The sequence below is a fragment of the Manacus candei genome, unplaced genomic scaffold (assembly GCF_025592945.1).
Source record: "Manacus candei isolate 608988 ecotype Guabito, Panama unplaced genomic scaffold, ASM2559294v1 h1tg000014l, whole genome shotgun sequence".
Lineage (NCBI taxonomy): Eukaryota > Metazoa > Chordata > Aves > Passeriformes > Pipridae > Manacus > Manacus candei.
Window position 1 is genome coordinate 50,312,391 of NW_026138062.1, and position 23,839 is coordinate 50,336,229.

At 39.9% G+C, this 23,839-nt stretch overlaps 1 protein-coding gene across 10 annotated transcripts in view; it reads left to right on the forward strand.

The window, feature by feature from the left end:
- Window positions 1-23,839, forward strand: part of TENM4 (teneurin transmembrane protein 4) — a 600,622-nt gene that overhangs the window by 248,424 nt on the left and 328,359 nt on the right. For all 10 annotated transcript variants that reach the window (XM_051778647.1, XM_051778642.1, XM_051778649.1 and 7 more), the window contains one exon: window positions 3,321-3,590. In XM_051778647.1, coding sequence (XP_051634607.1) covers window positions 3,321-3,590 — 270 coding nt within the window. The remainder of the gene's footprint in view (window positions 1-3,320; window positions 3,591-23,839) is intronic.

The following is a 23,839-nucleotide window of genomic DNA, read 5'->3' on the forward strand; positions in this document are numbered from 1 at the left end:
TTTCGTGAAAGACACATCTTTAAGGCATGTAAAAGCAAAATGACTTTCAGAGGTATCTTTGTGTACATGGCTTTGGTATTTGCATTTCAGGATAGCTGCAAAAGGCAATAATCAACAGAAGGGCCAATAGGTGTTGTAAATAGTACTGTGACATCATAAAAGCACTTTCCCTCTTAGCAACACTGAAGTACTTCATCCTCTCTAAGGAATCTGCGATGTTATAAAGAAAAGGAAACTTTAAGTCATTGAGTTTGCTCACTTCATACAATATATTCACCATGCAGGATAGATGTGAATTAGTCCAGGTCAGCGGTTTTCAACTTGAGGGTCTATGAGGCCATGCAGGTCCATAAACTTCTCCTAAGAAGCCCACAAAAGGTTACTTTTCTTGAAAAGGGAGTATAAATTTACTATACACAAATTCATACAAATTCATAGGAAAATTTTGGATTATACTGAGAAATAGTAACAATGACTGGTCGAAGTGACTGAAATTAATTGAGAAGTTAAGATTAACCATGTCTGGGCATCAGTTCTATTTCTGACATAACAGTCATAGATTATTCAGTTTCAAGCTTTTTCCTAGTTTATCCTGAGATTCTCTAAACTGGCCTGATGTTTAACAATAAACCCAGACTTTCTGTGCCACATTTTCCACTGGCAATAAGCCATGAATGGACCTCACTTTGTGATGCTGCTTGGCCTCCTGCCAACTGAAACCAAGCCGCCTTAGCCTGCTCGACATCAAGAAGGCAAAGTGAGTTTCTCTCATGTGTTGGTTTGGAAGGCAGAGGAGGGAAACATTTCAAATAGACCAAATAAATTCAGTAAATAAACAAGTCAGCATTTAAATGATTTTAGCTAGAGTGAGTGCCAGCAAAATGTGCAAGTCAGCACAGGAGAAAATAGACCAGATCTGAATTAAAAAGCCTCAGATATTTATTATCTTCCCTTTATTGACTTGAGTTCTTCCAGCTTAAAAGGCAACAGTGAGCATAGAATATGAAAATCAATGCATCTGCTGCTGTTTATTGCAAATAAATTTGATTTTCAGTTAATTGTAGCAGTCATTTTTCATAATTTATGAGCTGCTGTTACTGGATAGCATCAGTCATGCTGCATGTTGATGTGCCTGATGATGCTGTGTGGCTTGTTTCAGGGAAAGGTAGAACTCACAGTCAGTGACTCAAACACAAGCAAAACCAAAAGATGTTTTCCAATCCTCTAGAAAGGATGGCTTAAAAATTATTCCGGCCTTGCACATACATCAAAACTGGAAGAGAAGAGCAAGGTCTCCATGGAGATACTGCTTCCTTGTGTTTACAACTTAGGTCAAGTTATTTGCTACCTCATTCCATGAACTCATAGAGGACACTCTCACAAACCACTTTGCAATCAAGTTAAATGGATTACTTTGCCACAAGTTGCATGGTGTTTCCCAAGCAAAGCCCAAGGGTTGGACAGCTTTATTCTAGTTTGGTCTATTAAAAAGGTGTGAAGTTCATGAATGCTTTATGAACTTTGAGTGTTCTCGACTGCAGATCTGTGACCAGCTGAACCAGAGTTACTTCCTCCTGCCATCAAACAGTTCCTTCTCTGAGCTTTACATGAAAATGTTGTCCAGTCTCATTATTTACCTTGCGTTCAAGTCTGCTCTTTGTTCACTGAGAGCTGCAAAGTCAACTGAATGAAAAAATGTAGTAAAATAGCATCTAGTTTAGGCCAGCTGTCTTCTGACACATGTGCTCTAATACAAGAGACCTTCCCTAAGCAGCAGGGTTCAAGGACAAGCCCAGGGTGTTTCCACATGTGCAAAACCATACTCTGGAAAAGTAGAAATCTGATTATTTCTGTTGGATACACATTTTCCACTAATATGCTATTTAACATCAACAAATGGAAATGTGAGGAGAACCCCATGATTGTAGGGTCTTGAGAAAGGAGAAAATGATAATTCAATTTTGGAGACAACACTGAGATGCAGACTCGATGAATTGATTTCAGTAATGAGTAGATATGAACTTCAGTGTTTACAGGTAGGTTTGTACCTGAACTTTTCTGGGGATTGTTCATTCAGATTTATCTTGTTGAAGTATGTCTGAGCTGGAAACACCGTTCAGTTCCTTCATCCATCCAAAGCATAGCGTAACAGAAGCAGGGGTGCATTGAGCTGTATAAATGCACTGTGCAGCTAAAGGCACTCATGGGCAGCCAAAATCTTTTCAAGACATTCAGGGTTGAAAAATAAATGCATGCATTAATAAATAAATGTGGATTAAAATTGCTCTCCCCAGCCTCCTTGTGCAACTTTCCAAACAAAGTGTGCTAATATTTGAAGCCTCATTCACATCAATTCAGGCTGATTTTGAAGCTCTGCAGGTAACTAGTCATGAAGTCAAGAGTCACTTTTCAAGTTGTATTTTTAGTCAGCTAAACAATTGCATCTATTTGCAGCCAAATAACCTCTGCTGTGACTGTATCAGAATGAATAGCTAAACTGAGTCAAGGTGTGAGTGGTCAGCAAGGGGAAAGTGAAATCGCCAGAGGAAATTTAAATCCCCAGTATGTAATTTCAGGGATTTCAATGAGCAGAACTCACTCAAATTGCCTATTGTAGTGAAGTTGCCAAGTGTATGGTAGGACTTTTGATCATTGCACACCTCATTTTCCTTTTCTCCCAAGAAGATTACTTTTTGCCTCTCCTAAAGAGTTCCACCATCTACATCCATCTTTGCTTTCAAATTTGATGATTTCATTTAACATGCCCTGAGTTTTTGTCAGGTTCTGGAAGCAGGAATCCAGCTGCTTTTTGGTCTTGACATATGAGAAGGAGGTTGCTATGAGGCAGGGGCCAGTCTCTTCTCCCAAGTAACAGGCAATAGGACAACAGGAAATGGCCCCCAGTGACATCAGTGGAGATTGAGATTGGATATTAGGAAAAATTTCTTCACTTAGAGGGTGGTCAGGGATTGCAACAGGCTGCCTAGAGAAGTGGTAGAATCATTGTCTCTGGAAATGCTAAATAAAAGTGTAGATGTGGTGCTTAGAGTCTGGTCTAGTGGTAGACTTGGAAGTGCTGGGTAATGGTTGGACTTGATGATCTTAAAACATCTTTTCTAACCTTAATGACTGTATGATTCTACGGTCACTTGGTCTCAGACTGAACAAGACCACAGAAGCGGGGACTCTGGTGTGATGTCAGGACTTGCAAGCTGCTCTGCCCCACACGAAGACAGAGGATGAACATTTCTACCATTGTCTTGTGCTAGATAGAACTGTGCTCTAATAACGAATAACCAAACCTATGTGTTTTCTCACAGGAGCCAACTTCTCTTTGCGAGAACTGGGTCTTGAAGATGTGACACCCACACATGGAACTTTGTACCGGACCGATATCGGGCTGCCTCACTGTGGCTACTCCATCAGTGCCGGATCGGATGCCGACACAGAGGCAGACGTGGTCATGTCGCCCGAGCACCCAGTGAGGCTCTGGGGACGCAACACCAAGTCTGGACGCAGCTCCTGCTTGTCGAGTCGGGCCAACTCCAACCTCACCCTCACCGATACAGAGCATGAGAATACTGAAACTGGTAAGTGGTGACAGCAAATGCAGTGTCAGCCTTGAGCTCTACCAGGAATGACTCTTCTTACCACTCCACCCTAATCTTCCTTAGGTTTTGTATTGGGATTTTTTTTATCAGGCTCGATAAAGACACTCTTTTAACAACCCCATGTCATGACCTTTTGTACTGACCTATGAAGTGTTTGTTAATGAACTGATGGAGAAGCTCCTACTTATTTATCACAGTGACAGAGATCATTAATTATCTGTAATACTCTCCCTGCTTTTTGCAGCAACCAAAAAGCATTTAAATCTCCCCTCCCCTGGCTAATGCTACTCTTATCTTTGCTACAGATTTTTGGGGCAGATAATTTCCTTCTTTTCCTTGCTGATTCCTTGACAGGAGCCATTTCATTTATGTAAATGGGCTGACTGCTCTCTGAAGGAAAACAATGGCAAAATATTTTTAGAAGCGTTTTTCTTTATGCGAAATAGAAGCTGAAGGTCACTGATTTTTTTTTATCTCTGTAACTTTGTGTCCCCAGCTGCAGGGATTCCTGCATGTGTTTTGTAGGTCTGTGAACATTTTGGTCAGCACTTCTGCCAAGCAGTGTAGGAAGCAGAGAGGATTTTGATTCAATTGCAGCTTGACCCAGGAGTTCATCCAGCCCTATATGCCTTTGCACCTTTAATTCAATTATAGTACAGTCTGCTTCTTAATATAGCTGCTGCATACAAGTCATCAGGCGCTTGAGCTCAGCACAGAAAGCTGACGTGAAATGACTGTATCTCTTGTTCTTTTCATGCTTTTTGCCACAGTATTATAGTGACAAATGATGATAAGTTTTCCTCTGGAAGCCATGACACGGTGAGACATATACCACCCACATGATTTTATGTTTAACTCCAACAAAATTACAGTAGAAGCTTATTAAGTTTCTACTCAGAGATAATGATGTATTAGGCAGAGTTCAAAGATAAATGGCCTTCTGTTTAAAGAATGTACAGAGGAATCTTTTTAAATTATCTTTATCATATTTTTTAAGATTTTAGTGTAATATCTTACAGGCAGACACACAGTGCTAGGTTATATTGTCTTCCTTCTGATCCTTGTGTTTTGATGAAAAATCAGAAGGATCATCAGGGTCAATTAGAGTTTTGCATACTCACTAGAAAACAGCCAAAAGCTTGAACTTCCATCCCATTCTACTCTATCGAAAGCTCTCTCTTGTGCTTTCCATGGTAGTGTGTGAGCAGCTGTGTTCCATACATTTTTCTTTCTATGCCTACTCAGAAAACCAAAATACAGAATTTTAGTTTTCAGGTTTGGTTTTTCTTGGTCTTAAGAGAGAAGAATTGCATTATCTGCTGGAGTCTTTTTCACTGGTTTCTATAATGCTATCTCTACATTTGCAAATGCAATTTTGTACCTACAGATCACTTACAAAAGAAATTCTATTAGAAACAACATATTAACCTTTGCTTGGCTTGCCTTTGAAAGGCCTTTCTGAAAGCAACTACAGGCAGTAATACTCATGTAAGGAAAGAAACAACCTTGAACCTCTTCCCTTAAATTTAGTGACACACTAACCAGTCATTGAACCATCATTTCATAGCAATTAGAAAAAGGGAAATAAGGAAGGTGGAGAACATACAGTGCTGTACAAATGTAGAATTAGTTTCTTTGGGCCCTAGGCACTTGCAGTACTAGATGTTGGGTGTTTTGAAGGAGAAAGACTATATCATACCCAAAAGTACAAAATCTGTGTAGCACAAATAAAATCTAGATCACTATGGTATCCAGTATATAATTGTATTGTCAATATTGACGAAAAAGAGACAATTCAAAGTGTGCTGGTGGTGAGCTTCATCTGATGCTTAGAGTTCCCTAGGAATATGTCATGGACATGAGCCAAGTTCAGGTCAGAAAAACCTGTCCAGGACATATTATTTCAATATAAGGATTGCAGTTGAATAGGTAGTATAAAACATACCCAAACAAAGGTTGCAATGGAGGAAAAACAGAAGGATTAAAGAAAAGCCTTAACTGTACACAAAATTTGAGTGTTTTCTTTGTGTAATTGCTTAGCACAGATAAAGGTGTGAGAACCCTTTATGCACAAAACCCTCACAGCCTGAGACCTGCTGTTGGAGCAAATGAAGCCCGAGATCCTCTCAGAAGCTTTATCTGGTAAACACAAAGGTTGCTCTGTGTTTCCTTCCTCTGCACATTAGCAGTGTTACTCTGGGCTGCTAGCTATCACACAGGCTATTTTGAGAAAACCCAGACCTATAGGAAAAATGTTTGCAAGAAGACATGAAATTTTGTTAATGGGAATGTAAAATAACATAATGCTATGACTCAGTTTACAGGATACCTTTATGAGTCAATATTAATTGTTGACAGTATTGATAGAAGTTATAGCCTTTAGCTGAAGTCAATATGGACTTTATGAACGTGCCATCAATAGAAGATTTTATGGGGCCCATTAAACTAACTTTTCCAATGAAGGTCAACATCAGCAATTTTTATGCTGTTCATTATTTATCCAAAATAAATAATCAGAATTTACTTCTGATGTTTGTAAATCCAAAACTGTCAAAGGACAATTCTACCAAGATATTTGTTCTGTTCTTAGAAAAGGGGAGATCTGCCTCCCTTGAAAAGCCAGTTTGTTTTTATTTCAGAAATTGTGATGTCTTGAAAGAACAGATATGCTGCTCAGAATGTGCAGTCATGATCCACCTCTCTGTCTTTAAGGAAACCTATGAGGTGCTTTGGTTCCATGGCATATTGCAGTCCATAAATCCCTTGCAGAAACAGCTGGCATAGAAAGTCATGTGTAGCTTTATCTAAGGCTTTCACAAAATTCAAGAACGGTTCGGTTTGGAAGCAGCCTTAAAGATCGTCTAGTTCCAACCCCTTGCCATGAGCAGGGACATCTTCCACTAGAAGGCTGAATGTTGCCAGGAGTCTGAATTCTTTTTTTAGATTAAGAGTTTGTTTTCACTGAAGAGTTGAGTTGTAACTCTGGCATTACCCTGAGCTCAGATCCTGCACACCTAATCAGCCACAACAGCTTCCGCATTTCGCTCAACCTGGATAGTCACTTTGCAGAGTGAGGGAACAGAGGGTACAGCTCAAATTGCTGCACCTTGTCGAAGGATAATGCAATAATTCTGTGCTGCTGATGTAGCAGGCACTTTATATAGCTCAAGGGTTTTTCTGCAGCATGACCATCTAAGCTGAGCTGTGACTGTGAACTCCCATTAACAATTCAGACCCAAGCACAGAGGGCAGTTTGGTTCCTGGAAGTCTAGCAATGATGCTAGGAGAACCTCTTTCCTATACGGTTTTGCACTATTTCTCAGTAAGACTGATTCAAGGAAAAGTTCCTGAAGTGGCCATTTGGATTGAAGCCTGGACTTTACTGGCACTACCTTAGGTAACCCTGAACAGACTTTGTACCGAGCCAGCAATTATTTACTATAGAGAAGAGCACAATGAAGAATGAAGTAATAGTTTTCCAGAAATTGACTTGTTTTGCAGAAGTTTAGTCACATACTAGGAAAAAAACCCAACTTCTAATCACAAGAATACCATCATAAAAATACAGTACCACAGGATAATTTATATTGGAAGGCATTGCTGAAGGTCTCTGGTCCATCTCCTGCTTTAAAGCAGGGCTAACTTTGAGGTCAGATTGGGTCACTCAGGGCCTTGTTCAGTTATACTTTTAGTATTGACCAGGATGGAGAGGCCACAACCTTTATATCCTGGTTCTGGTGCTGGCCACACTTGTTGTGAACAACTCTTCTCCTAAAAGCTAGTAGGGATTTCCACTGCCACAACTCATGTCCATTGCTCCCACTAAGCATCTCCCAGAACAGTTTGACTCCATCTTCTGAACATCACCCATACCTAAAATAGTTAGAAGGCAGCAGCTAGGCCTCCCTTTAGAGATGTCTTCAACTAGCTGAACAAAGCCACCTGAGTCCTCCTCTCTTCATAAACAGTTTGTAGGCAGTTAGGCACCAGAGGAGATAGAGGAGTCTGAGGAACTCCAGTGCTAAAAGTTTTTAAGTGTGAACTAGACAATAGTCTAGTTTACGAGTTTACTGGCTGAGAATGATCTAGATTAGATGCTGGCTCAGAGTGGCTTTCCATGCTGGCCTCTGAAATCTCCCTCTTTCTCCAGTTTCAGTGTCTGTAGCATTGCTGTACTTTCTTTGACTTTGGGGTGATGTAGGACTGTTCAGGCAGGGCTTTGAGCACTTTAGGCTTTTGTACTGCCTAGGGCACTCCCAAGAGATGTGGAGATGGACAGTGTTTGTGTGTAAGCATCCATGAAATGGACTGTGAATATTTCTTCTGGGTCTATACCGGAGATCTTAACCCAGATTCACCCAAAGTGTTAGGAATCATGCTGGTAATCCCTGAAGAGAAAATATAGATAATCCAATAAAAAATCCCTTCCCCACAAGAAAAAAAAAAAAAAGAGAGAAAAAAAAATGCAAACAAACACCAACAACCAAAAAACTAAACCACTTTTTCCTCTGTCTTCAGTGTGAAAATGAGCTTACTGTTTTATTCAGCACAACCACTGCAAGGTTACTTTAGACTAGAGTCAATCGCAATTATAAAATTTGTCTTTCTGAAAGTGGAGTTGCAGCTCTTTCTTTTAAATAAAAAAAAAAATACAGCTTACCTTTCAACTGTTCTAAAGAAGCTGTGTCAAACTAAGGATTCACTTTAGTTGTACTCTGGGCTCAGTGTTAACATCCACCAAGGCACGTAGTTGGTTAAATATGAGAAAGAATAGCAGAGAGGAGAAGCAGTTTTCTTCATTAGCAGGAAGAGTCAGCAGTGATTAATGCTGTGTAGAGTGGAGCTGATGTTTCTGTCTGTCATCATCTCCTCTTGGGAAGAATGTGGGCAGTATCAAGCAGCCAGAAGGGTCTCACAGGCAGGATGATCAACATCAGATGGCTCAAGACAGTTCAACTGATCAAGATGCTCAACTGTGATCTGTCATGTAAAGAAATTCTTGCAGCAGAAGTCTTGCTGCAGTGTGACTTCAGTATACTGAGAGATTAGTAGACACAAACTAAAATTCCACATCTAAGCACCCTTGGAGCCAAAATTCAGGATGCAGGACTTTTGCTGTCAAATTACACTGTGGGACTTCTTCCATCTTCACAACCCAAAACCATGTAGGAAACATCATCCTGCAAAAACTTTTGCCTGCCTTCTACGTTGGCGAAAGGGTTGAAAATGGCACTACTGAACTCAAATCACCCGTTTAACAATTAACTGAATGCGGGTTTGATCACCCCAACATTTCCACCACACAGGTGTTGATCACCTCTATTTAGGAAGGGGAGTTTAATCTCAGGGTTCATTTATCTTTAGCTCCACGTCTGAAAGCACCAATCAGTGACAAAAGTGATATAGTGACTATAGTAATACAGACACTTACTGATGACAAGATTAAGAGCACTAATTCATTTTGGACCCACATCCTACAAAGAGGAATAATTTTCTCTTCCATCGCATTCCCGTAATAGTTTGTTGCCAAGCTGGATGGGGCTCTGAGCAATCTGGTCTAGTGGAATGTGTCCCTGACCATGGCAGGGGAATTGGAAGTCAACGATCTTTAAAGTTTCTTCCAATCCAAAACATTCTATGAATTTTTCATTTAGTCACAACTATTCTGGGTTGTATTTAAATGAACTTTAAAACTGTCAAACAAACAAACAGCCCAATATCCAAACCTGCTCTCCAAACCTTACTAACTTGACTAGAAAGGTAGAGAATATGTTACAGTTAACCTTTGGTTTCTCATCAAATATATTGCCTTTCTGGAAAATTCTCATAAGCTTTTGTAAAACTGAAGCACAGTCGCAACCAGGAGCTTTAAAGCTCATGTGATAGCTCCACCTGCTCTGCTATCACAGACTCAACTCTTAGCTATTTTAATTGACATAGTACAAGATTTACAGAGCATTTCTTGCAGTAACCACCACTCTCTCTGCTTCTCCACTGCTTAAGCCATTACTACTGCTGGAAAGAGTGCTTAAGAAACTGCATAGGGTTTGAGGACTCAATAGAACGGAATGTTTATAGAACATATTAGAAATACAGGGGTGTATTAAAGCAGGAAATAATTAAAGACAAGTGTTTCAAACAGGGAACACCAAAGAAATTATATGATTTTATTTTTCCTGGGTAGATAAGAAATCTAACCAATGCTTTAATTTGTTCAGTGGTGATTGATACAGAGCTCACCCCAGCCTTTGAAGGCTCCTGTTGCCATTCAGCACAGGTATATCAGGTCTTAGGTGCATGGTGGTAACTATCTGCTTTTGCAAAACAGTATGCCCAAGTCATATAAGTCCCAGCACTCTTGGTTAAATACACCACAACATGCTATTTGCTGCTCGGTTTCTGACATCCATTCTGGCTTCTTATTAAACCAAAAAACTGTCCCGATGATCAAGCCACATGGTCCAGAATTTCATCGGCTTTTTCCAACTATTTTCTCTTCAGAGCTGTTTTACAACAGCTAAGAGCTTTGGGCAAACAGTAATTATTTCTGTGTGTTTTCCTTGTTCCCTTTGGTTGTTGAGAGCTCATCTCCTAATGGTGTCTATATTTGCTACCAGAGGCCTTGCAAGGGTCTCCTAAATAGCTATGATCCTTTGCAGTGGAAGGATTTTTACTCAGTCTTCTTAACATTCACCTTCCTATTTCCCAAATCATGTTGACCCAAATCATTTGCCCAAAGTACAGTTCATTATATCAGCACAATTAGCAGTGCCACAATTACTGTATATTCTCAGCATTACAAATTATTTGTTAATACCCCAGTTGATAATCCATGGTGACTGTTCTTTTTATTACCATGTTTTGCGAGTAATTTCCTTTCAGGCTTCATATACTCTATTGTTAATATTGTTACCGTGGTTGCAACATCATCTCTTTTTTTCTCATTTGAATTAAGCAGTGCATTATAAAGTACTTCCAGTAAATGAGTGTGTGCTTCAGACATGCTTCTTCTCCAAGCCGTAGAGGCAAAAATGTGATACTCAGACTCCAGAGTATTCAGAAAGGAGATTTAAAACCAAACCAAACCAAAACAAACAAACAAACAAAACTACAACCCAAAATTTTTCACAATAAATAATGATAAAAAATGTGCTATGAGTTGCACATTAATAAGTTTCCCTCATGGCTTTTAGTAGGGGAAGACAAGAATAAATTAGAATTACCCAGTTAAGATCAGGCATCTGCTGGCTATCATCTTTGACTTCTCTACTATCAGTTGTAACCTTATTAATTATCAATAAATAATATATTAATAATTTTAACAAGATGTCTCAGCCTGAAATAAAAATTTGCAAGAATCCTGACCACTAAAGATCCATCACTGATTCAGAAGTCAGTGAAGAACTACAAAAGACAGTAGCACACTCAGAAGGTAATTTTCACTAATACCCTTCCTTGTTTCAGCTTCTCAAAACTCTTACACTGCTCCTTTCCAGGTAGGATTTGCAAAAAAATCCCCATTTTAATGGCACATGGGGATTGCTCGGATATTGCAATTTACTGAAGTCATCTTATAGAGATATTCAGAGACTTGGTGATCACTTGAAATGTGAAGGCCAGGGGAAGGAATGTACCTTCAGGCTCTCAAACCATAAAGATATTAATATTCCTATGAAGAATATTGGTCCTAAAAAGGAGACCTTTAACTGTATGACCATCAAATACTACATTCTCCACTGAAAAATGTCTCCCTTGAAGGCTGTTACATCTTCCTTGCTTGTGATCCAACTTTCTAACCACTGACATTCTTGATGATGGATTCCTCATATTTTCTGTCCTCTTGTCTTTTTTTGTCCTTTTTTAGATATTAGCCCTGAGATGCTTCTTGAAAGTGAATAGGTGAGTCACCACCTTACTTCTTCATAAGAGTCTCAGGAAAAGTTTTACCTCAATAGGGCGGTAAATGGATGGTGTTTAGGACAACAAACCCTTAATCTCTCTCCACATTCAACCAACTCCGTGCCCAGTGGGTATAAAACAGCCTTTCAAATGAGGATGTCACTGTCTGTCAGGAAGGATTCAACCCATTTGAGAGCAGATGGTCCCTTTGGTCACACCACAGAGAGAGCCAGCGGCATCTTTGCTCCCCATTTAAGAAGTGAAGGCACCCAGTAGTAATCTGAGTTCAATACTTCAATTGCTGCATTAGTGATCAGTGTCTTGATTTTGTTCCACAGTAAAAGAATTCCAACTAATTTCCGGGGCTAATTTATCTCATTTCTGGCCTCTTTGTCTCTAGAGGAAAAGAAGTCTTTCCATTTTCTTATTTTATTATTTTTATTCCCATAAGGTATGTCCCATAGAGAGTGTATTTTCTGTATTACTGTAATCTGCATCTGAAAGGATGCTGACATTAAAGCCTTTCTCAGCATTATTCTGCTGTAATGAACTGCAGTTCAATATAGGTTAGTGTGTAGGTTTCACATCATTATTATTGTGATGATGGTGAAAAAAGGCACAAACTCTAGAAACTCATTAATAGCCTGAATATAACAGTAGAGATGGCATGTAGAAACAACACTAACAGGTAAGAATTTACTGTTCTTTTCAATTGCACCATTAATTTTTGTCCTTTCCTTCACCACTTTAAACTGTCTTGTCATGGAGATCTTTTTTTAAGGAAAATAATTGCATTTATTAATATTGCGGACAAGCTGACAAGGATGCTGGAAGCAAATCTGTGCCTTCCATATTCTCATGTCTGTATTTCTGAATTCCCATTTGGACAACTGGATCTGCTTCTGAATCCAGCACACAGAGTATTACTCCACATCTGGTTCAGTCTCCTCCCATGTCCCTTGAGGTATTTGGCTTTGCTTCTTTCAGTGAAGATGTGTCTTTATCCGTAAGCAGAACAAAGTGAGAGGAAGGAGCACATTATTTTTGTTTTACCCATGCCCAGAGGTGCACACTGAGCTCCAAATAAAGGAAAGTATAGCTTCTGCCATGAGAATTTGTTCATTAAAATCTCATTGCTTTATTTCTCAGAGGATTTTGATTAACTTTTAGCAACTTTATTCAATCAAGGGCAGTGATTGAAAATGCATTACTGCCCTAATTCTACAAAGTTTTCAGTGTTTCTTTGGACTGTCCCTAAAAACTTTAATTATATGCTCTAGGGCAGTTTGTTGTTTTCTTTTTTCCATCCCAGCACAGATCATATTGAATCATGTATATAAAAAGAAAACAATAATTCCTAATTTTTTACACAAGCTAATAGTGACAGGACAATGGGGAACAGTTTTAAACTAACAGAGAGAAGATTTAGATTAGATGTTAGGAAGAAATTCTTTACTGTGAGAGTGATGAGACAGGTTGCCCAGAGGAGCTGTGGCTGCCTTATCCCTGGAAGTGTTCAAAGCCAGGTTGGATGGGGTTCTGAGCAACTTGGTCTGGTGGAAAGTGTCCCTGCCCATGGAAGTGGGGCTGGAACTAGATGATCTTGAAGGTTCCTTTCAATCCAAATGATTCTGTGATCCTATGATTACATCTGGAGGGACAACTGGTTTAAGAGACTGCCACTCTGAGTACCCACTCCCATGCCCTTGCTGGGGTTCTCCATCCCCATAATCATCATAATTCAACTGTTCATGTTGTCCAGCTCTGATTTATCCCCCAAAAGCATATGATTTAAAGCCTTTCCTCGAGGCTGCCAGCACACAAAGCTCTGATTTCAAAGCTGCTGCTCTGTTCCTGTCCCACATAGAGATGAGTTCAACCCAAGATACAGCAGCAGAAATCCCACCCAACAGAAAATCTCCCTCATCTGGATAAAATAAGAGCCAGTGACTGAGGGTGGTGTAACAAAAACACCTGGGAGCTATTTAAGCCAGCTTTGCCAGCGAGGAAGAAGCATTGCCAAGCTCTCTTGGAAATACACCCCTGTTCCAGCTCCCCAGTGACAACGAGCGCTGTCTTTGTTCACACCAAATCATTTTTTATTGAAGACTTATTTTCTTCTCCAATCTCCAGCATGTTCAAGTACTTTTATTACCCTTACTTTGGGAGGAGGAAGGTAAAATTATGACCAAATTCCAGTTTCCATTTAAATGCAGTTTTGATGCATATTTCAAATAAATGCAAAACAACAAAAAAATCAGAAAAAGCTAGTAATCATCTACTGAATAAGAAATCTGTTGTTCACCATTTTCTCTTCATAAAAAAATGTAAAAATGTAGGAATCTGAATAAATGCATGCTGAGCTATATAATTGCTGAAATAAATATGTATAGATATAAGATACTTTTTGATTTAGCATAAAGAAGCAGCAAATTATGCCAATCAGTGAGAATCAACCAGTTTTAAAAGAAAATAACTGAAAAGCACATACGCGAAACAAGATTAAAACTGATTATTTAAATCCAGATTCTCTGTTTCCTGGTTTAAACTATGATTACAATTTAAATCAAGCCACTCTGCCACAAATAGTTTAGGCACAATGATTTCTCTCACTTACATAATGTGCAGATTTTATAGCTGAGAGAGCATCTTGTGGCTTGTAAAGAACATGCATGTACTGAGTCTTAACCTCCAGCCACGTTCTTAGTTTGGTTCTAGTTTGGTTCACATGCTTGAAGGAGGCAAATGGTAATCCTCATCTGAAAGAATGGGAATCTGGAAGCCAACAAAAAAAATTCAAGATGCTTTTTTCTTTTGGGAGTTTTTTGCTTTTTTATTAGGATGGAAATTAAAGTGAGATTCACCGGCAAACTCAGAGCCAGGCTTGGATGCTGATTCCCCAGTAATGCAGAGGCTGGAAAAGCAGCCATAGCCCAAAATTATAGAGTATGAAGGGAAATGCCTCCCTGTCTCTTCTTTGGATAATTACATTCCACTTAACAAAATTCCCTTTGCTCCTGTAGTTGGACAGGGTGTTTCTCCATTAAATTGCTCTGGTTTGCTGCTGTGCTCTACCAAGCAGCTGTTAATGTTCCACCCCAGAGGTATCTGCAGTTCAGTGATGGGTGAAATGATTAAGGCTCACAAGGCACTTGATCATTTGAAATGAAAGGTGCTACATAAACATACCCCATTAGTTTTGTTAGTGCTCAACAAAGCAAACTTTACCTGTCGCTGGTTCTACTCCTTCCTGGCATTTAGTACAAGGTGTTCCCTCTGAAACATGTGCAATTTGCTGGATGCATTCTTCAGCTGTCCTTAAAGAAGCCTGTTTCTCAGACTGATGATTTGACCCATCATATGTTGGAGGACTGCTATCAAATGAGTGCTGTGTTTGTAGAAGTTTGAAGGAGTGTTAATCCTGGGCCACTTCTCAAGAAAAGGAATGTAATGACCTTAGGTATTGTAGGCACTTGCTCACGGTATCAGGAGAGTAGAAAACTTGGCATGGGATCAGTCTACAAAGAAGAACAGGGAAAGGTCTTCGATGGATGCCCTCTGATGGAGAGATAGAGAAGCATGCTAGAAGTTTGATTGATAAAGAGAGTTTGTTTGGTAAAGATTGACTTAAACATTTATGCAAACAGAATAAAAATGCATGTATTTGTAAATTATATGTCTAAACCAGGCTTGTGACACACAGCACCAGAGGAAATGTGCTCCCCTTGTCCCCTCCCAAGCCACAGTGTCCCTCAACCCCATCTGAATACTTTTGGCTGTTGACTGACTGGTTCCATTCTGTCTGCATAGGACCCCTTCCACTGGTATGCTAACTGCTCTCAAATCAGGACTCAATTTGCTTTCTTTGGTCGTTTTCCTTATGTGAATGGAGCTGTGAATGGAGAAAGCAGAAAGCAGAAATCAATTCACAAGAACTCCATTGGTCCTAAGGCTGAATGTTAAAACTACTGTGTTAATTGCTGGATTGTTAGATACTGAATCTCTGGGGTTAAAAGGGTAGATATTGAGGTTGTAAGTACATGGAACTCAGTACAACGCTTCTCAACATTTCAGTGGCTATCTAGTGGAAAACAAGAACAGAAGAGTTCAGACTAACTTCTCTCTGTAAGCTCCATGACTATGGAAAAGATAGTTCCCAAAGGAATATTTCAGAAGGGATTAGTGCTTTTTCTGAGGGAGATATTTTACCACCTTAGACCAGTAGATTTTTTTTAAGACTTTTAGAAAGAGCCACTCTGAAGCAAATGGAGCCCCCAATCATTTTTATCTCAGTCATTGGCACCAGAGTTTTGCATTATCTGTATCAGATTACAATTGATCTCACATGAGCACAAAAGTGATCTCACATGAGTGAAGATATTCAGGAAAGGTTCCCAAAGATACCCTAGACCCTACCACCTATTATTGTCCCTGAGCAGTACTACAATAGATTCGTGTCTCCCTAGACAATGATGAACTGAGTCCTTAACCTTCTTTTAATTCTTCTGGAGTTTCTCACTGTAAGTAATGTTTTCCAAACCTTTAACACTCTCATGAGCCATGTAATGTTTATCAATGTCCTCCCTGAATTGGATTTGGTTAATTCATTTTTGGCTTTGTCTAAAGTTCTTGCCAATATATTTGCATCCTTCAAGAGAAGAATGTCCAGACCAGGTTAGAGATGGGGAGAGGTCAATACCCCTTTTCCCCAGCAGACACAGAGAGCAGATAGATTCTGCAGAGGAATCACTCAGATGCTTTCCTGGAGAAACTACTAAAAAAATCTCTCCCAGAACTGCTTCCCAGATTGATGTCTTATCAATGGTGGCATGTGAGGGTTGAGAGGATAGGAGGGACAGATGTTCCATGAGGTTCTTTTGAGCTACAGCCAGACTCAAAGAAGAAAAAGGAAGATTGGTGAGTTTCTGGAAGAGCTTATTTCCTCCTTGGACTTAAACAGGGTGTTGAAATCCATCCAACAGACTCTGTAAAGCCTTTGAATTCTAAGAAGAAGACATAGATCTACAGCCTCATTATTGCTTATTCGGCTGTAAAACAGGGCTGTAAGGAAGGAGGGAGACAATAGGCTTTGCTTCCTTCCTGTTTATACCAGCTCTTCTCCAACTGGAAATGTGCTTATATGGCTGTTATGAAATAATTATTTCAGCATTTGCTTCTTTTGGCACAAATATCTGTCTGATCTTTCTGATTCCATGTAGACAGTTACTTTGAAATGAATAATCCCAAATAAATTTCTAGGAATAATTATATTGGTACATTTTCAAGTATAGATAAGCCTATGAATAGGATTCCAGACTAGGATGAAAAAAAAAAATATGAGATTCTTTACTTGCACGTTTTTGGAAACAGGCAGACACATCTTCACTTGCAAAAATACTATCTGAAAACTGGTTAGTGATTCTGGTTTCTAATATTTTTAAGTAAGAGTGTTAGGAATTACAGGGAATTCAGAAGGTCACTACCAGGGAGTATTTTGAAAAGATCACCCTGCTAGGAAAGTTGACATGGTAAGACCAGGAATTAGGAGTTTTTGAGATTCTGTGTAGCCCTGTAGGGAGTTAGGAAGCAGTCAGTAATTCTCTTTATCATGACATGCCACAAAATCTGTGAAATGCCACTCAAAACCATTGAGATCCCAATCCACTTGGGCAAGAGAGAGAAGAACAGAAGAGGCTTTGTCCATCTGTTGAAGGCATGACCTTGCCCTGGGGTAATTTTTCCTGTAATGATTGTATGAAAGGTTTGCAAGGTGGGTTATTGCAGTATCTGTTCTACACAGCTTCAGGGGAAAAAAAAATCTACTACATGACTCAGACTCATCCAGCATTTACTTCTCAGCATTTACTGTTTCTTCGACTCAGATTTTGCATTCAGCAACCTCACTCCATTTCCTCCCTCCCTTTCTTCACCTTTATTTCTTCCTGATGAGCAATTCAAACAGCAAACTGTTCCTCTCCTTCATTCCCATCAGTGACTTCATTCAAAGTCCTGCCCATGTTCTTATTTTCTTGGCAGAGCTATATTCAGTGAATGCATTTGTTTCTTTAGCTAGAGAACAAAAATATCTGCAAGCAAACTCATTTCCCTTCCAAACGACTTAGGAAAGTAGTGCTGGGAAGGGGAGCAAAGTGCTTTGTCAAGTGTTAGAGGAACAAGAGAGACATCTTCTCCCCCCTGAAATCCCTCTTTTATTATTATTGGGAAGACTCTGTTAGTCTCTCACTTCCTTGGGGACTAGAAACATCTTGAAAAGATCTTTCATGCAGGCAGATAACAAACTCACTGCAGAGCTGCATCAGAAAGGGAAAAATTACTTGCTAGTAATGATGTTTATCACAATCCTTCCTCCTTTCCCAATACTACAGAGGAAGCTATCTCTCATATAAAGGCCAAGTCTTTTGTCTTTTTTTTTTCCCTGGCAAACTACCCATTGTGCAAATTCAGTGAATGTAAGCTAGGCTGATGGAAGTTTTACAGAAAAAGTGGGTGGAAGGAGATGACAGTGTGGGCTGATATGATTTGCTTGAGATGGACCTGGTCTCATAACACACAACATGGAAAACGCCACGTTGCTTCCACTTAATAAATTGGCATGAGGGCTGTTCCTGTGTCAGAGAAACATCAGTTAAGCCTGGACCAGATGTTGGGAACTCACACTCCCACTGGACTGAACTCATCAGCAGAGTCCGCTTGGCTTTTCATCACACCAGGACAGGAAAACACAGCTATGTGGCACTGTGAGTTGCTGCTTTGAAGGAGACTTTGATTTCATCTGCTCTGCAAGGATGTTAAAAATCTCACAGTGCTTTAATGGAAAGGGTGACCTAGGCTTTTGTGCTAAGGTGTCTTTCTCATGAGTAAAGGATAGTTAGCACTGAACCAACTGGCTACCATCCTCAACAATACAGGCATCCACATTCTAGAGTAATAACTCCCTGTTGATAAAAGTTAAGAGAAGTAAACGTAATGAAACTGCTGTAAAATGGCAATGTACAAGTCTGCCAAGTGATGACGTGCAAGTCTGCAAAGTGTGTGTGTGCATGGGAAGCTGCAAGTCCAGGTGGTTCCTTGGGATGAATTTTCATCCCTGTTAATTATATCTGCTTGATATTGCATGCTGTATCATTGGAAGGGCTGGGACTAGACCCCATGACTAACACCCAGTCCCAGTCTACGACCCATTTTGAGAGTCTGCTCAAAATGCTACTGAGATCGTCAGGGAATAGGAATTATCTGGCACTACTGACTCCAGCCCTCTGAAACACTCAAGATATGATGGTATACACCTCTAGCATGGTCAGTCCACTGAGTTTGTGGGACTAAAAAAAAGTTTCTGGCTTTAATAGATGGTATTATTTATTAAAGTCAGGGGGGAAGTTTCCGTATATCAGTTGTTTTTTTCACAAACACAAAAAGAAAATGTACGCCAAAGTGGCTATTAATTGCTTAAGGCCCAAGTAAATGACAGCCTTAAAGCAGGTGTCCACCTAGTAATATTTCACTTAATGTCTCATTATATGATGATTTAAGTGTCAAGATCAGTCAAGTTCAAGATACAGAAGACCTTGTCAACACAGTGAGAATGAAATGTAATTTTCCTGGAGATGTGCTCAAAAATTATAAAATGATTTAGAGTCATAGAATAGTTTAGGTTGGAAAAGCTCTCTAAAACCATCAAGTCCAACCATTAACCCAATACTGCCAAGCCCACCACTAAACCATGGGCCCAAGTGCCACATCTACGTGTCTTTCAAAATAACTTCAGGGACTGTGACTCCCACTTCCCCACACCGTCTGTTCCAATGCCTGACAAACCTGTTGGTTAAGAAACTTTTCCTAATATCCAACCTAAACCTCCCTTGGTGACACTTGAGGCCATTTCCTGTTGTCCTGTTTCTTGTTACCTGGGAGAAGAGACTGACTCCCACCTTTCTACAACCTCCTTTCTGGTAGTTGAAGAGAGTGATATGTGATGTATATACATATGAAAAAAAAGTCTACAGAGAGCAAATTGCTGGAGGATTATGATTCAGTCTTCAGTATCCTCCTGTTGCAATTTCTTAATGAACATCTATAAGAAGCTGTAAAGAAGGAGCAGGTATCCAACTGAAGAACCAACCCAAAGAGATCAACTTTTCCATTTTTGAGAACTCCCTTTTTCAAGAGAAAGATGTTTCTGGTAGAAATGTACATAAATATATGACTTTTTAATAAGGGCATGTAGCTCATTACCCTCTGCAAATTAACCATATCTAATCATATATTTCCTAAAAAATAAAATAGCACATTGCATCTGTTAGTCTTCATTTAAATACAAACCAAGTATGCATGAGTACTGTAGTATAAACTGTTCCATCTGGTTCCATGAATGTATAGTCATGCTGGTCAGCCCCACACATACAACAGAAGGGACTTTCACTCTCAGCATCTGTCTTCACTGAAGAACTGTATTTCAACTGGAAGTAGTCAAGCTAGAGTAAGAGCAGCACTATAACTCAAATTCTGGTGCCCATGCTGCCATGGTCATCGTATGTGTATGGCTTTAGGAATACTGGGGGAAAGTCTTTTGATTTTTAGCATTTCCGTAGAATTGATCTTCACCCTAAAGTCTTGAAATTATAAAAGAAATATCTGTCCTTTCTGGGTATACAGAGGGAACTGTGGGAAGGTGTTGGATGACAGGTATTACTTGAGAGGCACAAAATGGTCAATGTCAGCAGTTGGTCTGTAATGCTGCTCTGAGTTTCATCCTATATGTACTTCTGAGCAGGTCGCTTCAAATTTATTGCATTGCCATGTTTGAATCAAGTGGTTTGGTATGTGACCAGGAGGAGATTTACAAGCAACTCTGAAGCTGCAGTGCAGGTTAGTGTCGTGGGAAAGACAAGTTTCTATTTTTAGAAAACGTGGATTTGCCATTTAGCCTGTGACAAGGTCACCAGCATTCTCACTTTCTCCTGCTCTTTCCCTCTGGCCTGCACATCTCAAACACTCGCACTCACATCAGTGCAGAATCATAACAGGCAATGGTTCTCCAAGATTCAGTTTCTGCAAATGGATCACAACCAGTCCAATATATCCAATTCATCTACAGGAAGAGGAAATCACAGTCCATGGAGACCATTGTGTCTGTACTAGGGACTGCGCTGGCACAACCTCAGCACTGAAAAAAGCCAACCTTGTTCCTCATGTAGTTACTCACCACTATCATATTTTCACCTGAATTCCCCTTCTTGCTCGTCAGGCTTCAGGATTTGTCTCCTAGCAAAACAACTTGCTTTTTGGGGTTTGCAAAAACCAAAAATCTGCTTGAGGGGTGAGCAGTTGCACCCTTTGCCTACGAAATGACTCTGATGTCGCCAGAGCAGATGAGATTGTGCCATTTTGTGTGTGCATGCATGTGTGCGTGCGTGTGTGTTTTGGCCCAGTACCCAGAGGTGTCCCAAGTTCAGCTGTATTAAGCACAGTAGATACATCCAGAGTTTCTGGATACTTCTCTGAGATAATATTTTACCCTCCAAAATCACAGCTCTTTTGTGGATAAATTAGATCACCCCTCTTTGCTCCAGTTATGGACTTCTTTTACCCTTTCAGTAACATGGCTATGGGAGTTGTCATATTTGTGACTTAATTCTGGGCAAACAGGGTCCTTCCTCTCATGGCTTGGGCTTGGTTTGCTGACAGTACATCAGAGCAGTCAGAGAAATGTCAACTTCATAAAACACAGCCAGATTCCCGATTTCTGTCCAGGCAGATGTCTTCAGTCATCTCAAGACTAGAAAAATCATGTTCTGAAACAGCAGTAACGGTGGGTGCACCTTGGGGACTGGTGACCATCTTTGGCAAGTGGGGGCTGATGAAGAAAGGTGCTGTGGAGAAAGATCTGTCCCAGCTGGCTACCGGTGCCAGCATTGTCATTTTAATTAGCTGTGTGTATATATACACTTGTATAATATACACTGTACCTCTTTATCAGCAGGATGGGTTCACTAAATATATGTCAGCTGAAATTGCTTTAGAAGGAGCCTCAGCACTCAGCTTCCCACCTGTTTCTCTGTGACAGCTGCCCAGACTCTGCAAAATACATCAGATGAAAGGCACCGTAGAGCTACAGCACGATACTATTATTACATCTAACAGATGAGCAATCAGATCTGAACTGACCGGGGACTGAGCATATGAGGCAAGAGGAGAATCCTTTGGGGAGACCATTACCATGAAAGTAATACAATTCAGTATTTGTACCAGTGACTCTGAAACTCAACAGCAGTCAACCTAGTACTAGCATCCTTTTAAATATCATCTTTCATTTCTTAGCAAACAGCAATATCCTATAACAACATTAGGACAGGAAAAGGAGGGGAGCTGCACAGCAACCAAACAACAGGAGCATAAAAAGCAAAGTCTTGGGGAATTTGTAGGAGTTCTGAAAAACAAAGTACAGGGACAGACTTGTGTCCCTGAGGTGAATTTTAAGCAAAGGGCAAGAAACAGAGACCACCCGTTAGATGGCTGGGGGAAACAGCATTCAGGTAGAGGTCACAGCCCTGCTGATACCACAAGCCCACAATGTTATTTTCGTTCTTGGGACCCAGCGAGCTAAGAGACAGTCTAGCAACACACATGGAACAATTCCAAGTGGTTGAACTATGTGAATATCTGTGCAGTGAGCATTTGTTTCATCCTCAGGAGAAATGGGGAACAAAAAAAAAACAAAAAAAGGAAAGAACAAAACCTGCTTTGACTGTTAAAGACAGCTTTAGGGGAAAGACAGTGTACAAATAAATTAAAACAGCTTCCCAAGGGTTTGCAAAGCTTTGACTTGGTAGTAGAAAGACATTGAAGTTCTCTTTTAAAATTTATGTTACTCTATAAGGTTATCTTTTTAAATTGCACAAAGAGCAGCAGGCTATCAATGAGCCTTATGTTGCAATGCACTGATTTCCTGGACAAGCTCAATATCAATAGCTCAAAATCTGTGAATAAACCAATAAACATGGATAGTTGCTGACCTTAAGTGTAACCTTCACACTGCCTCCATGGCGAACAGGAAAAGCAAGTACTGAAAACGATAATGAATGCTCTTGTTTTAGCTCATGTTAATATGTACAGACAGCAAACCCTTCCTGATAGATTTTCATTTCATGAGCAAATTGCATGAGACTCGTAAGATCACACGGCGAAATGCTGGTTTTGAGAGCCAAGTGTCTCACACCTTAATAACCCTTTAGTATGATGGAGGTATACCATGAATAAAAGTATTTAAAGGCAGTAAACTTCACATCAGGAGACTCAAATTCTCCTCTTGCTTCAGTCATTTCTTGTTCCAAATGATTCAGATCTCTTTTTCTCTCCAGACTTTCATTTTCTTCGGAGCAATACTGACTCTAACACTATTTTTCTTCCCCCTCTTCTCCCACCCATAACCTGATGAACATGTTCAAGAAAGAAGCATTTAAACTGAAACTATTGCAAGAAAACTGGCAATTTGGATGGCTACAGCACAGGGAAGCATGGGGTTACTACAAAGTTACTATCTGAGTTTCATCTCTTACAGGAAGGGTTGGAGGAGGAGAGCACGGAAAGGATATAACTGCAGACTCTAAATATATCAGCCAGGTAAACACCAAGAAGGCAGTAGAGGTCTTTAAGCTAAAACATGATGTTGGCAAAAGAATAGATGACTACAAATATTCCAAAAATAAATTTAGATAGGAAACTGGAAATTTTCTAACTGTTTAGAGGATGAGTTCTGGAATTCCTTCCCTTTCAGATTAGACAAGAAAAAACTAGTTTTTAGACAGTGGTGAGAATGCTTTCATGGGATGATGCCTCTTATATTTGAGGGATAGATTTGGTGACCTTAAACATCCCTCTTAATCCCATGTTCCTCTTTCATTTCTGTGTCATCCAGTGCCTGCAGTGTCCTGAATAACATGTCAGGGAGGGTTGTGTCAGACAGGTCATTTCTTCACACCAGCAGCCCCTGTTTCAATATACTACCAGTTCACAAGGCTGAGAGCCACAGCAGTGGTAGCAGATCAAAGACAAGCCATATTTGAAGGTTTGCTTCCCATGCAGGAGAGCAGAGGGCTCTTTTAATTGCAAACTATAGCAGACAGAAAGAATATCTCTGCATTCAGCACAGGAATACAGGAATAAGGGAAATTTGAAAGTAGCTTGAAATTAATTTACCCAAGTACTGTTACCCTTTTGGTATTTTTACCTCACTGCAAATTCAAGCCATTCAATGAAAGTCAGAGCCCTGCTGGGCAAAGCGCTGCTCATTTCACATTAAAGAACAATCC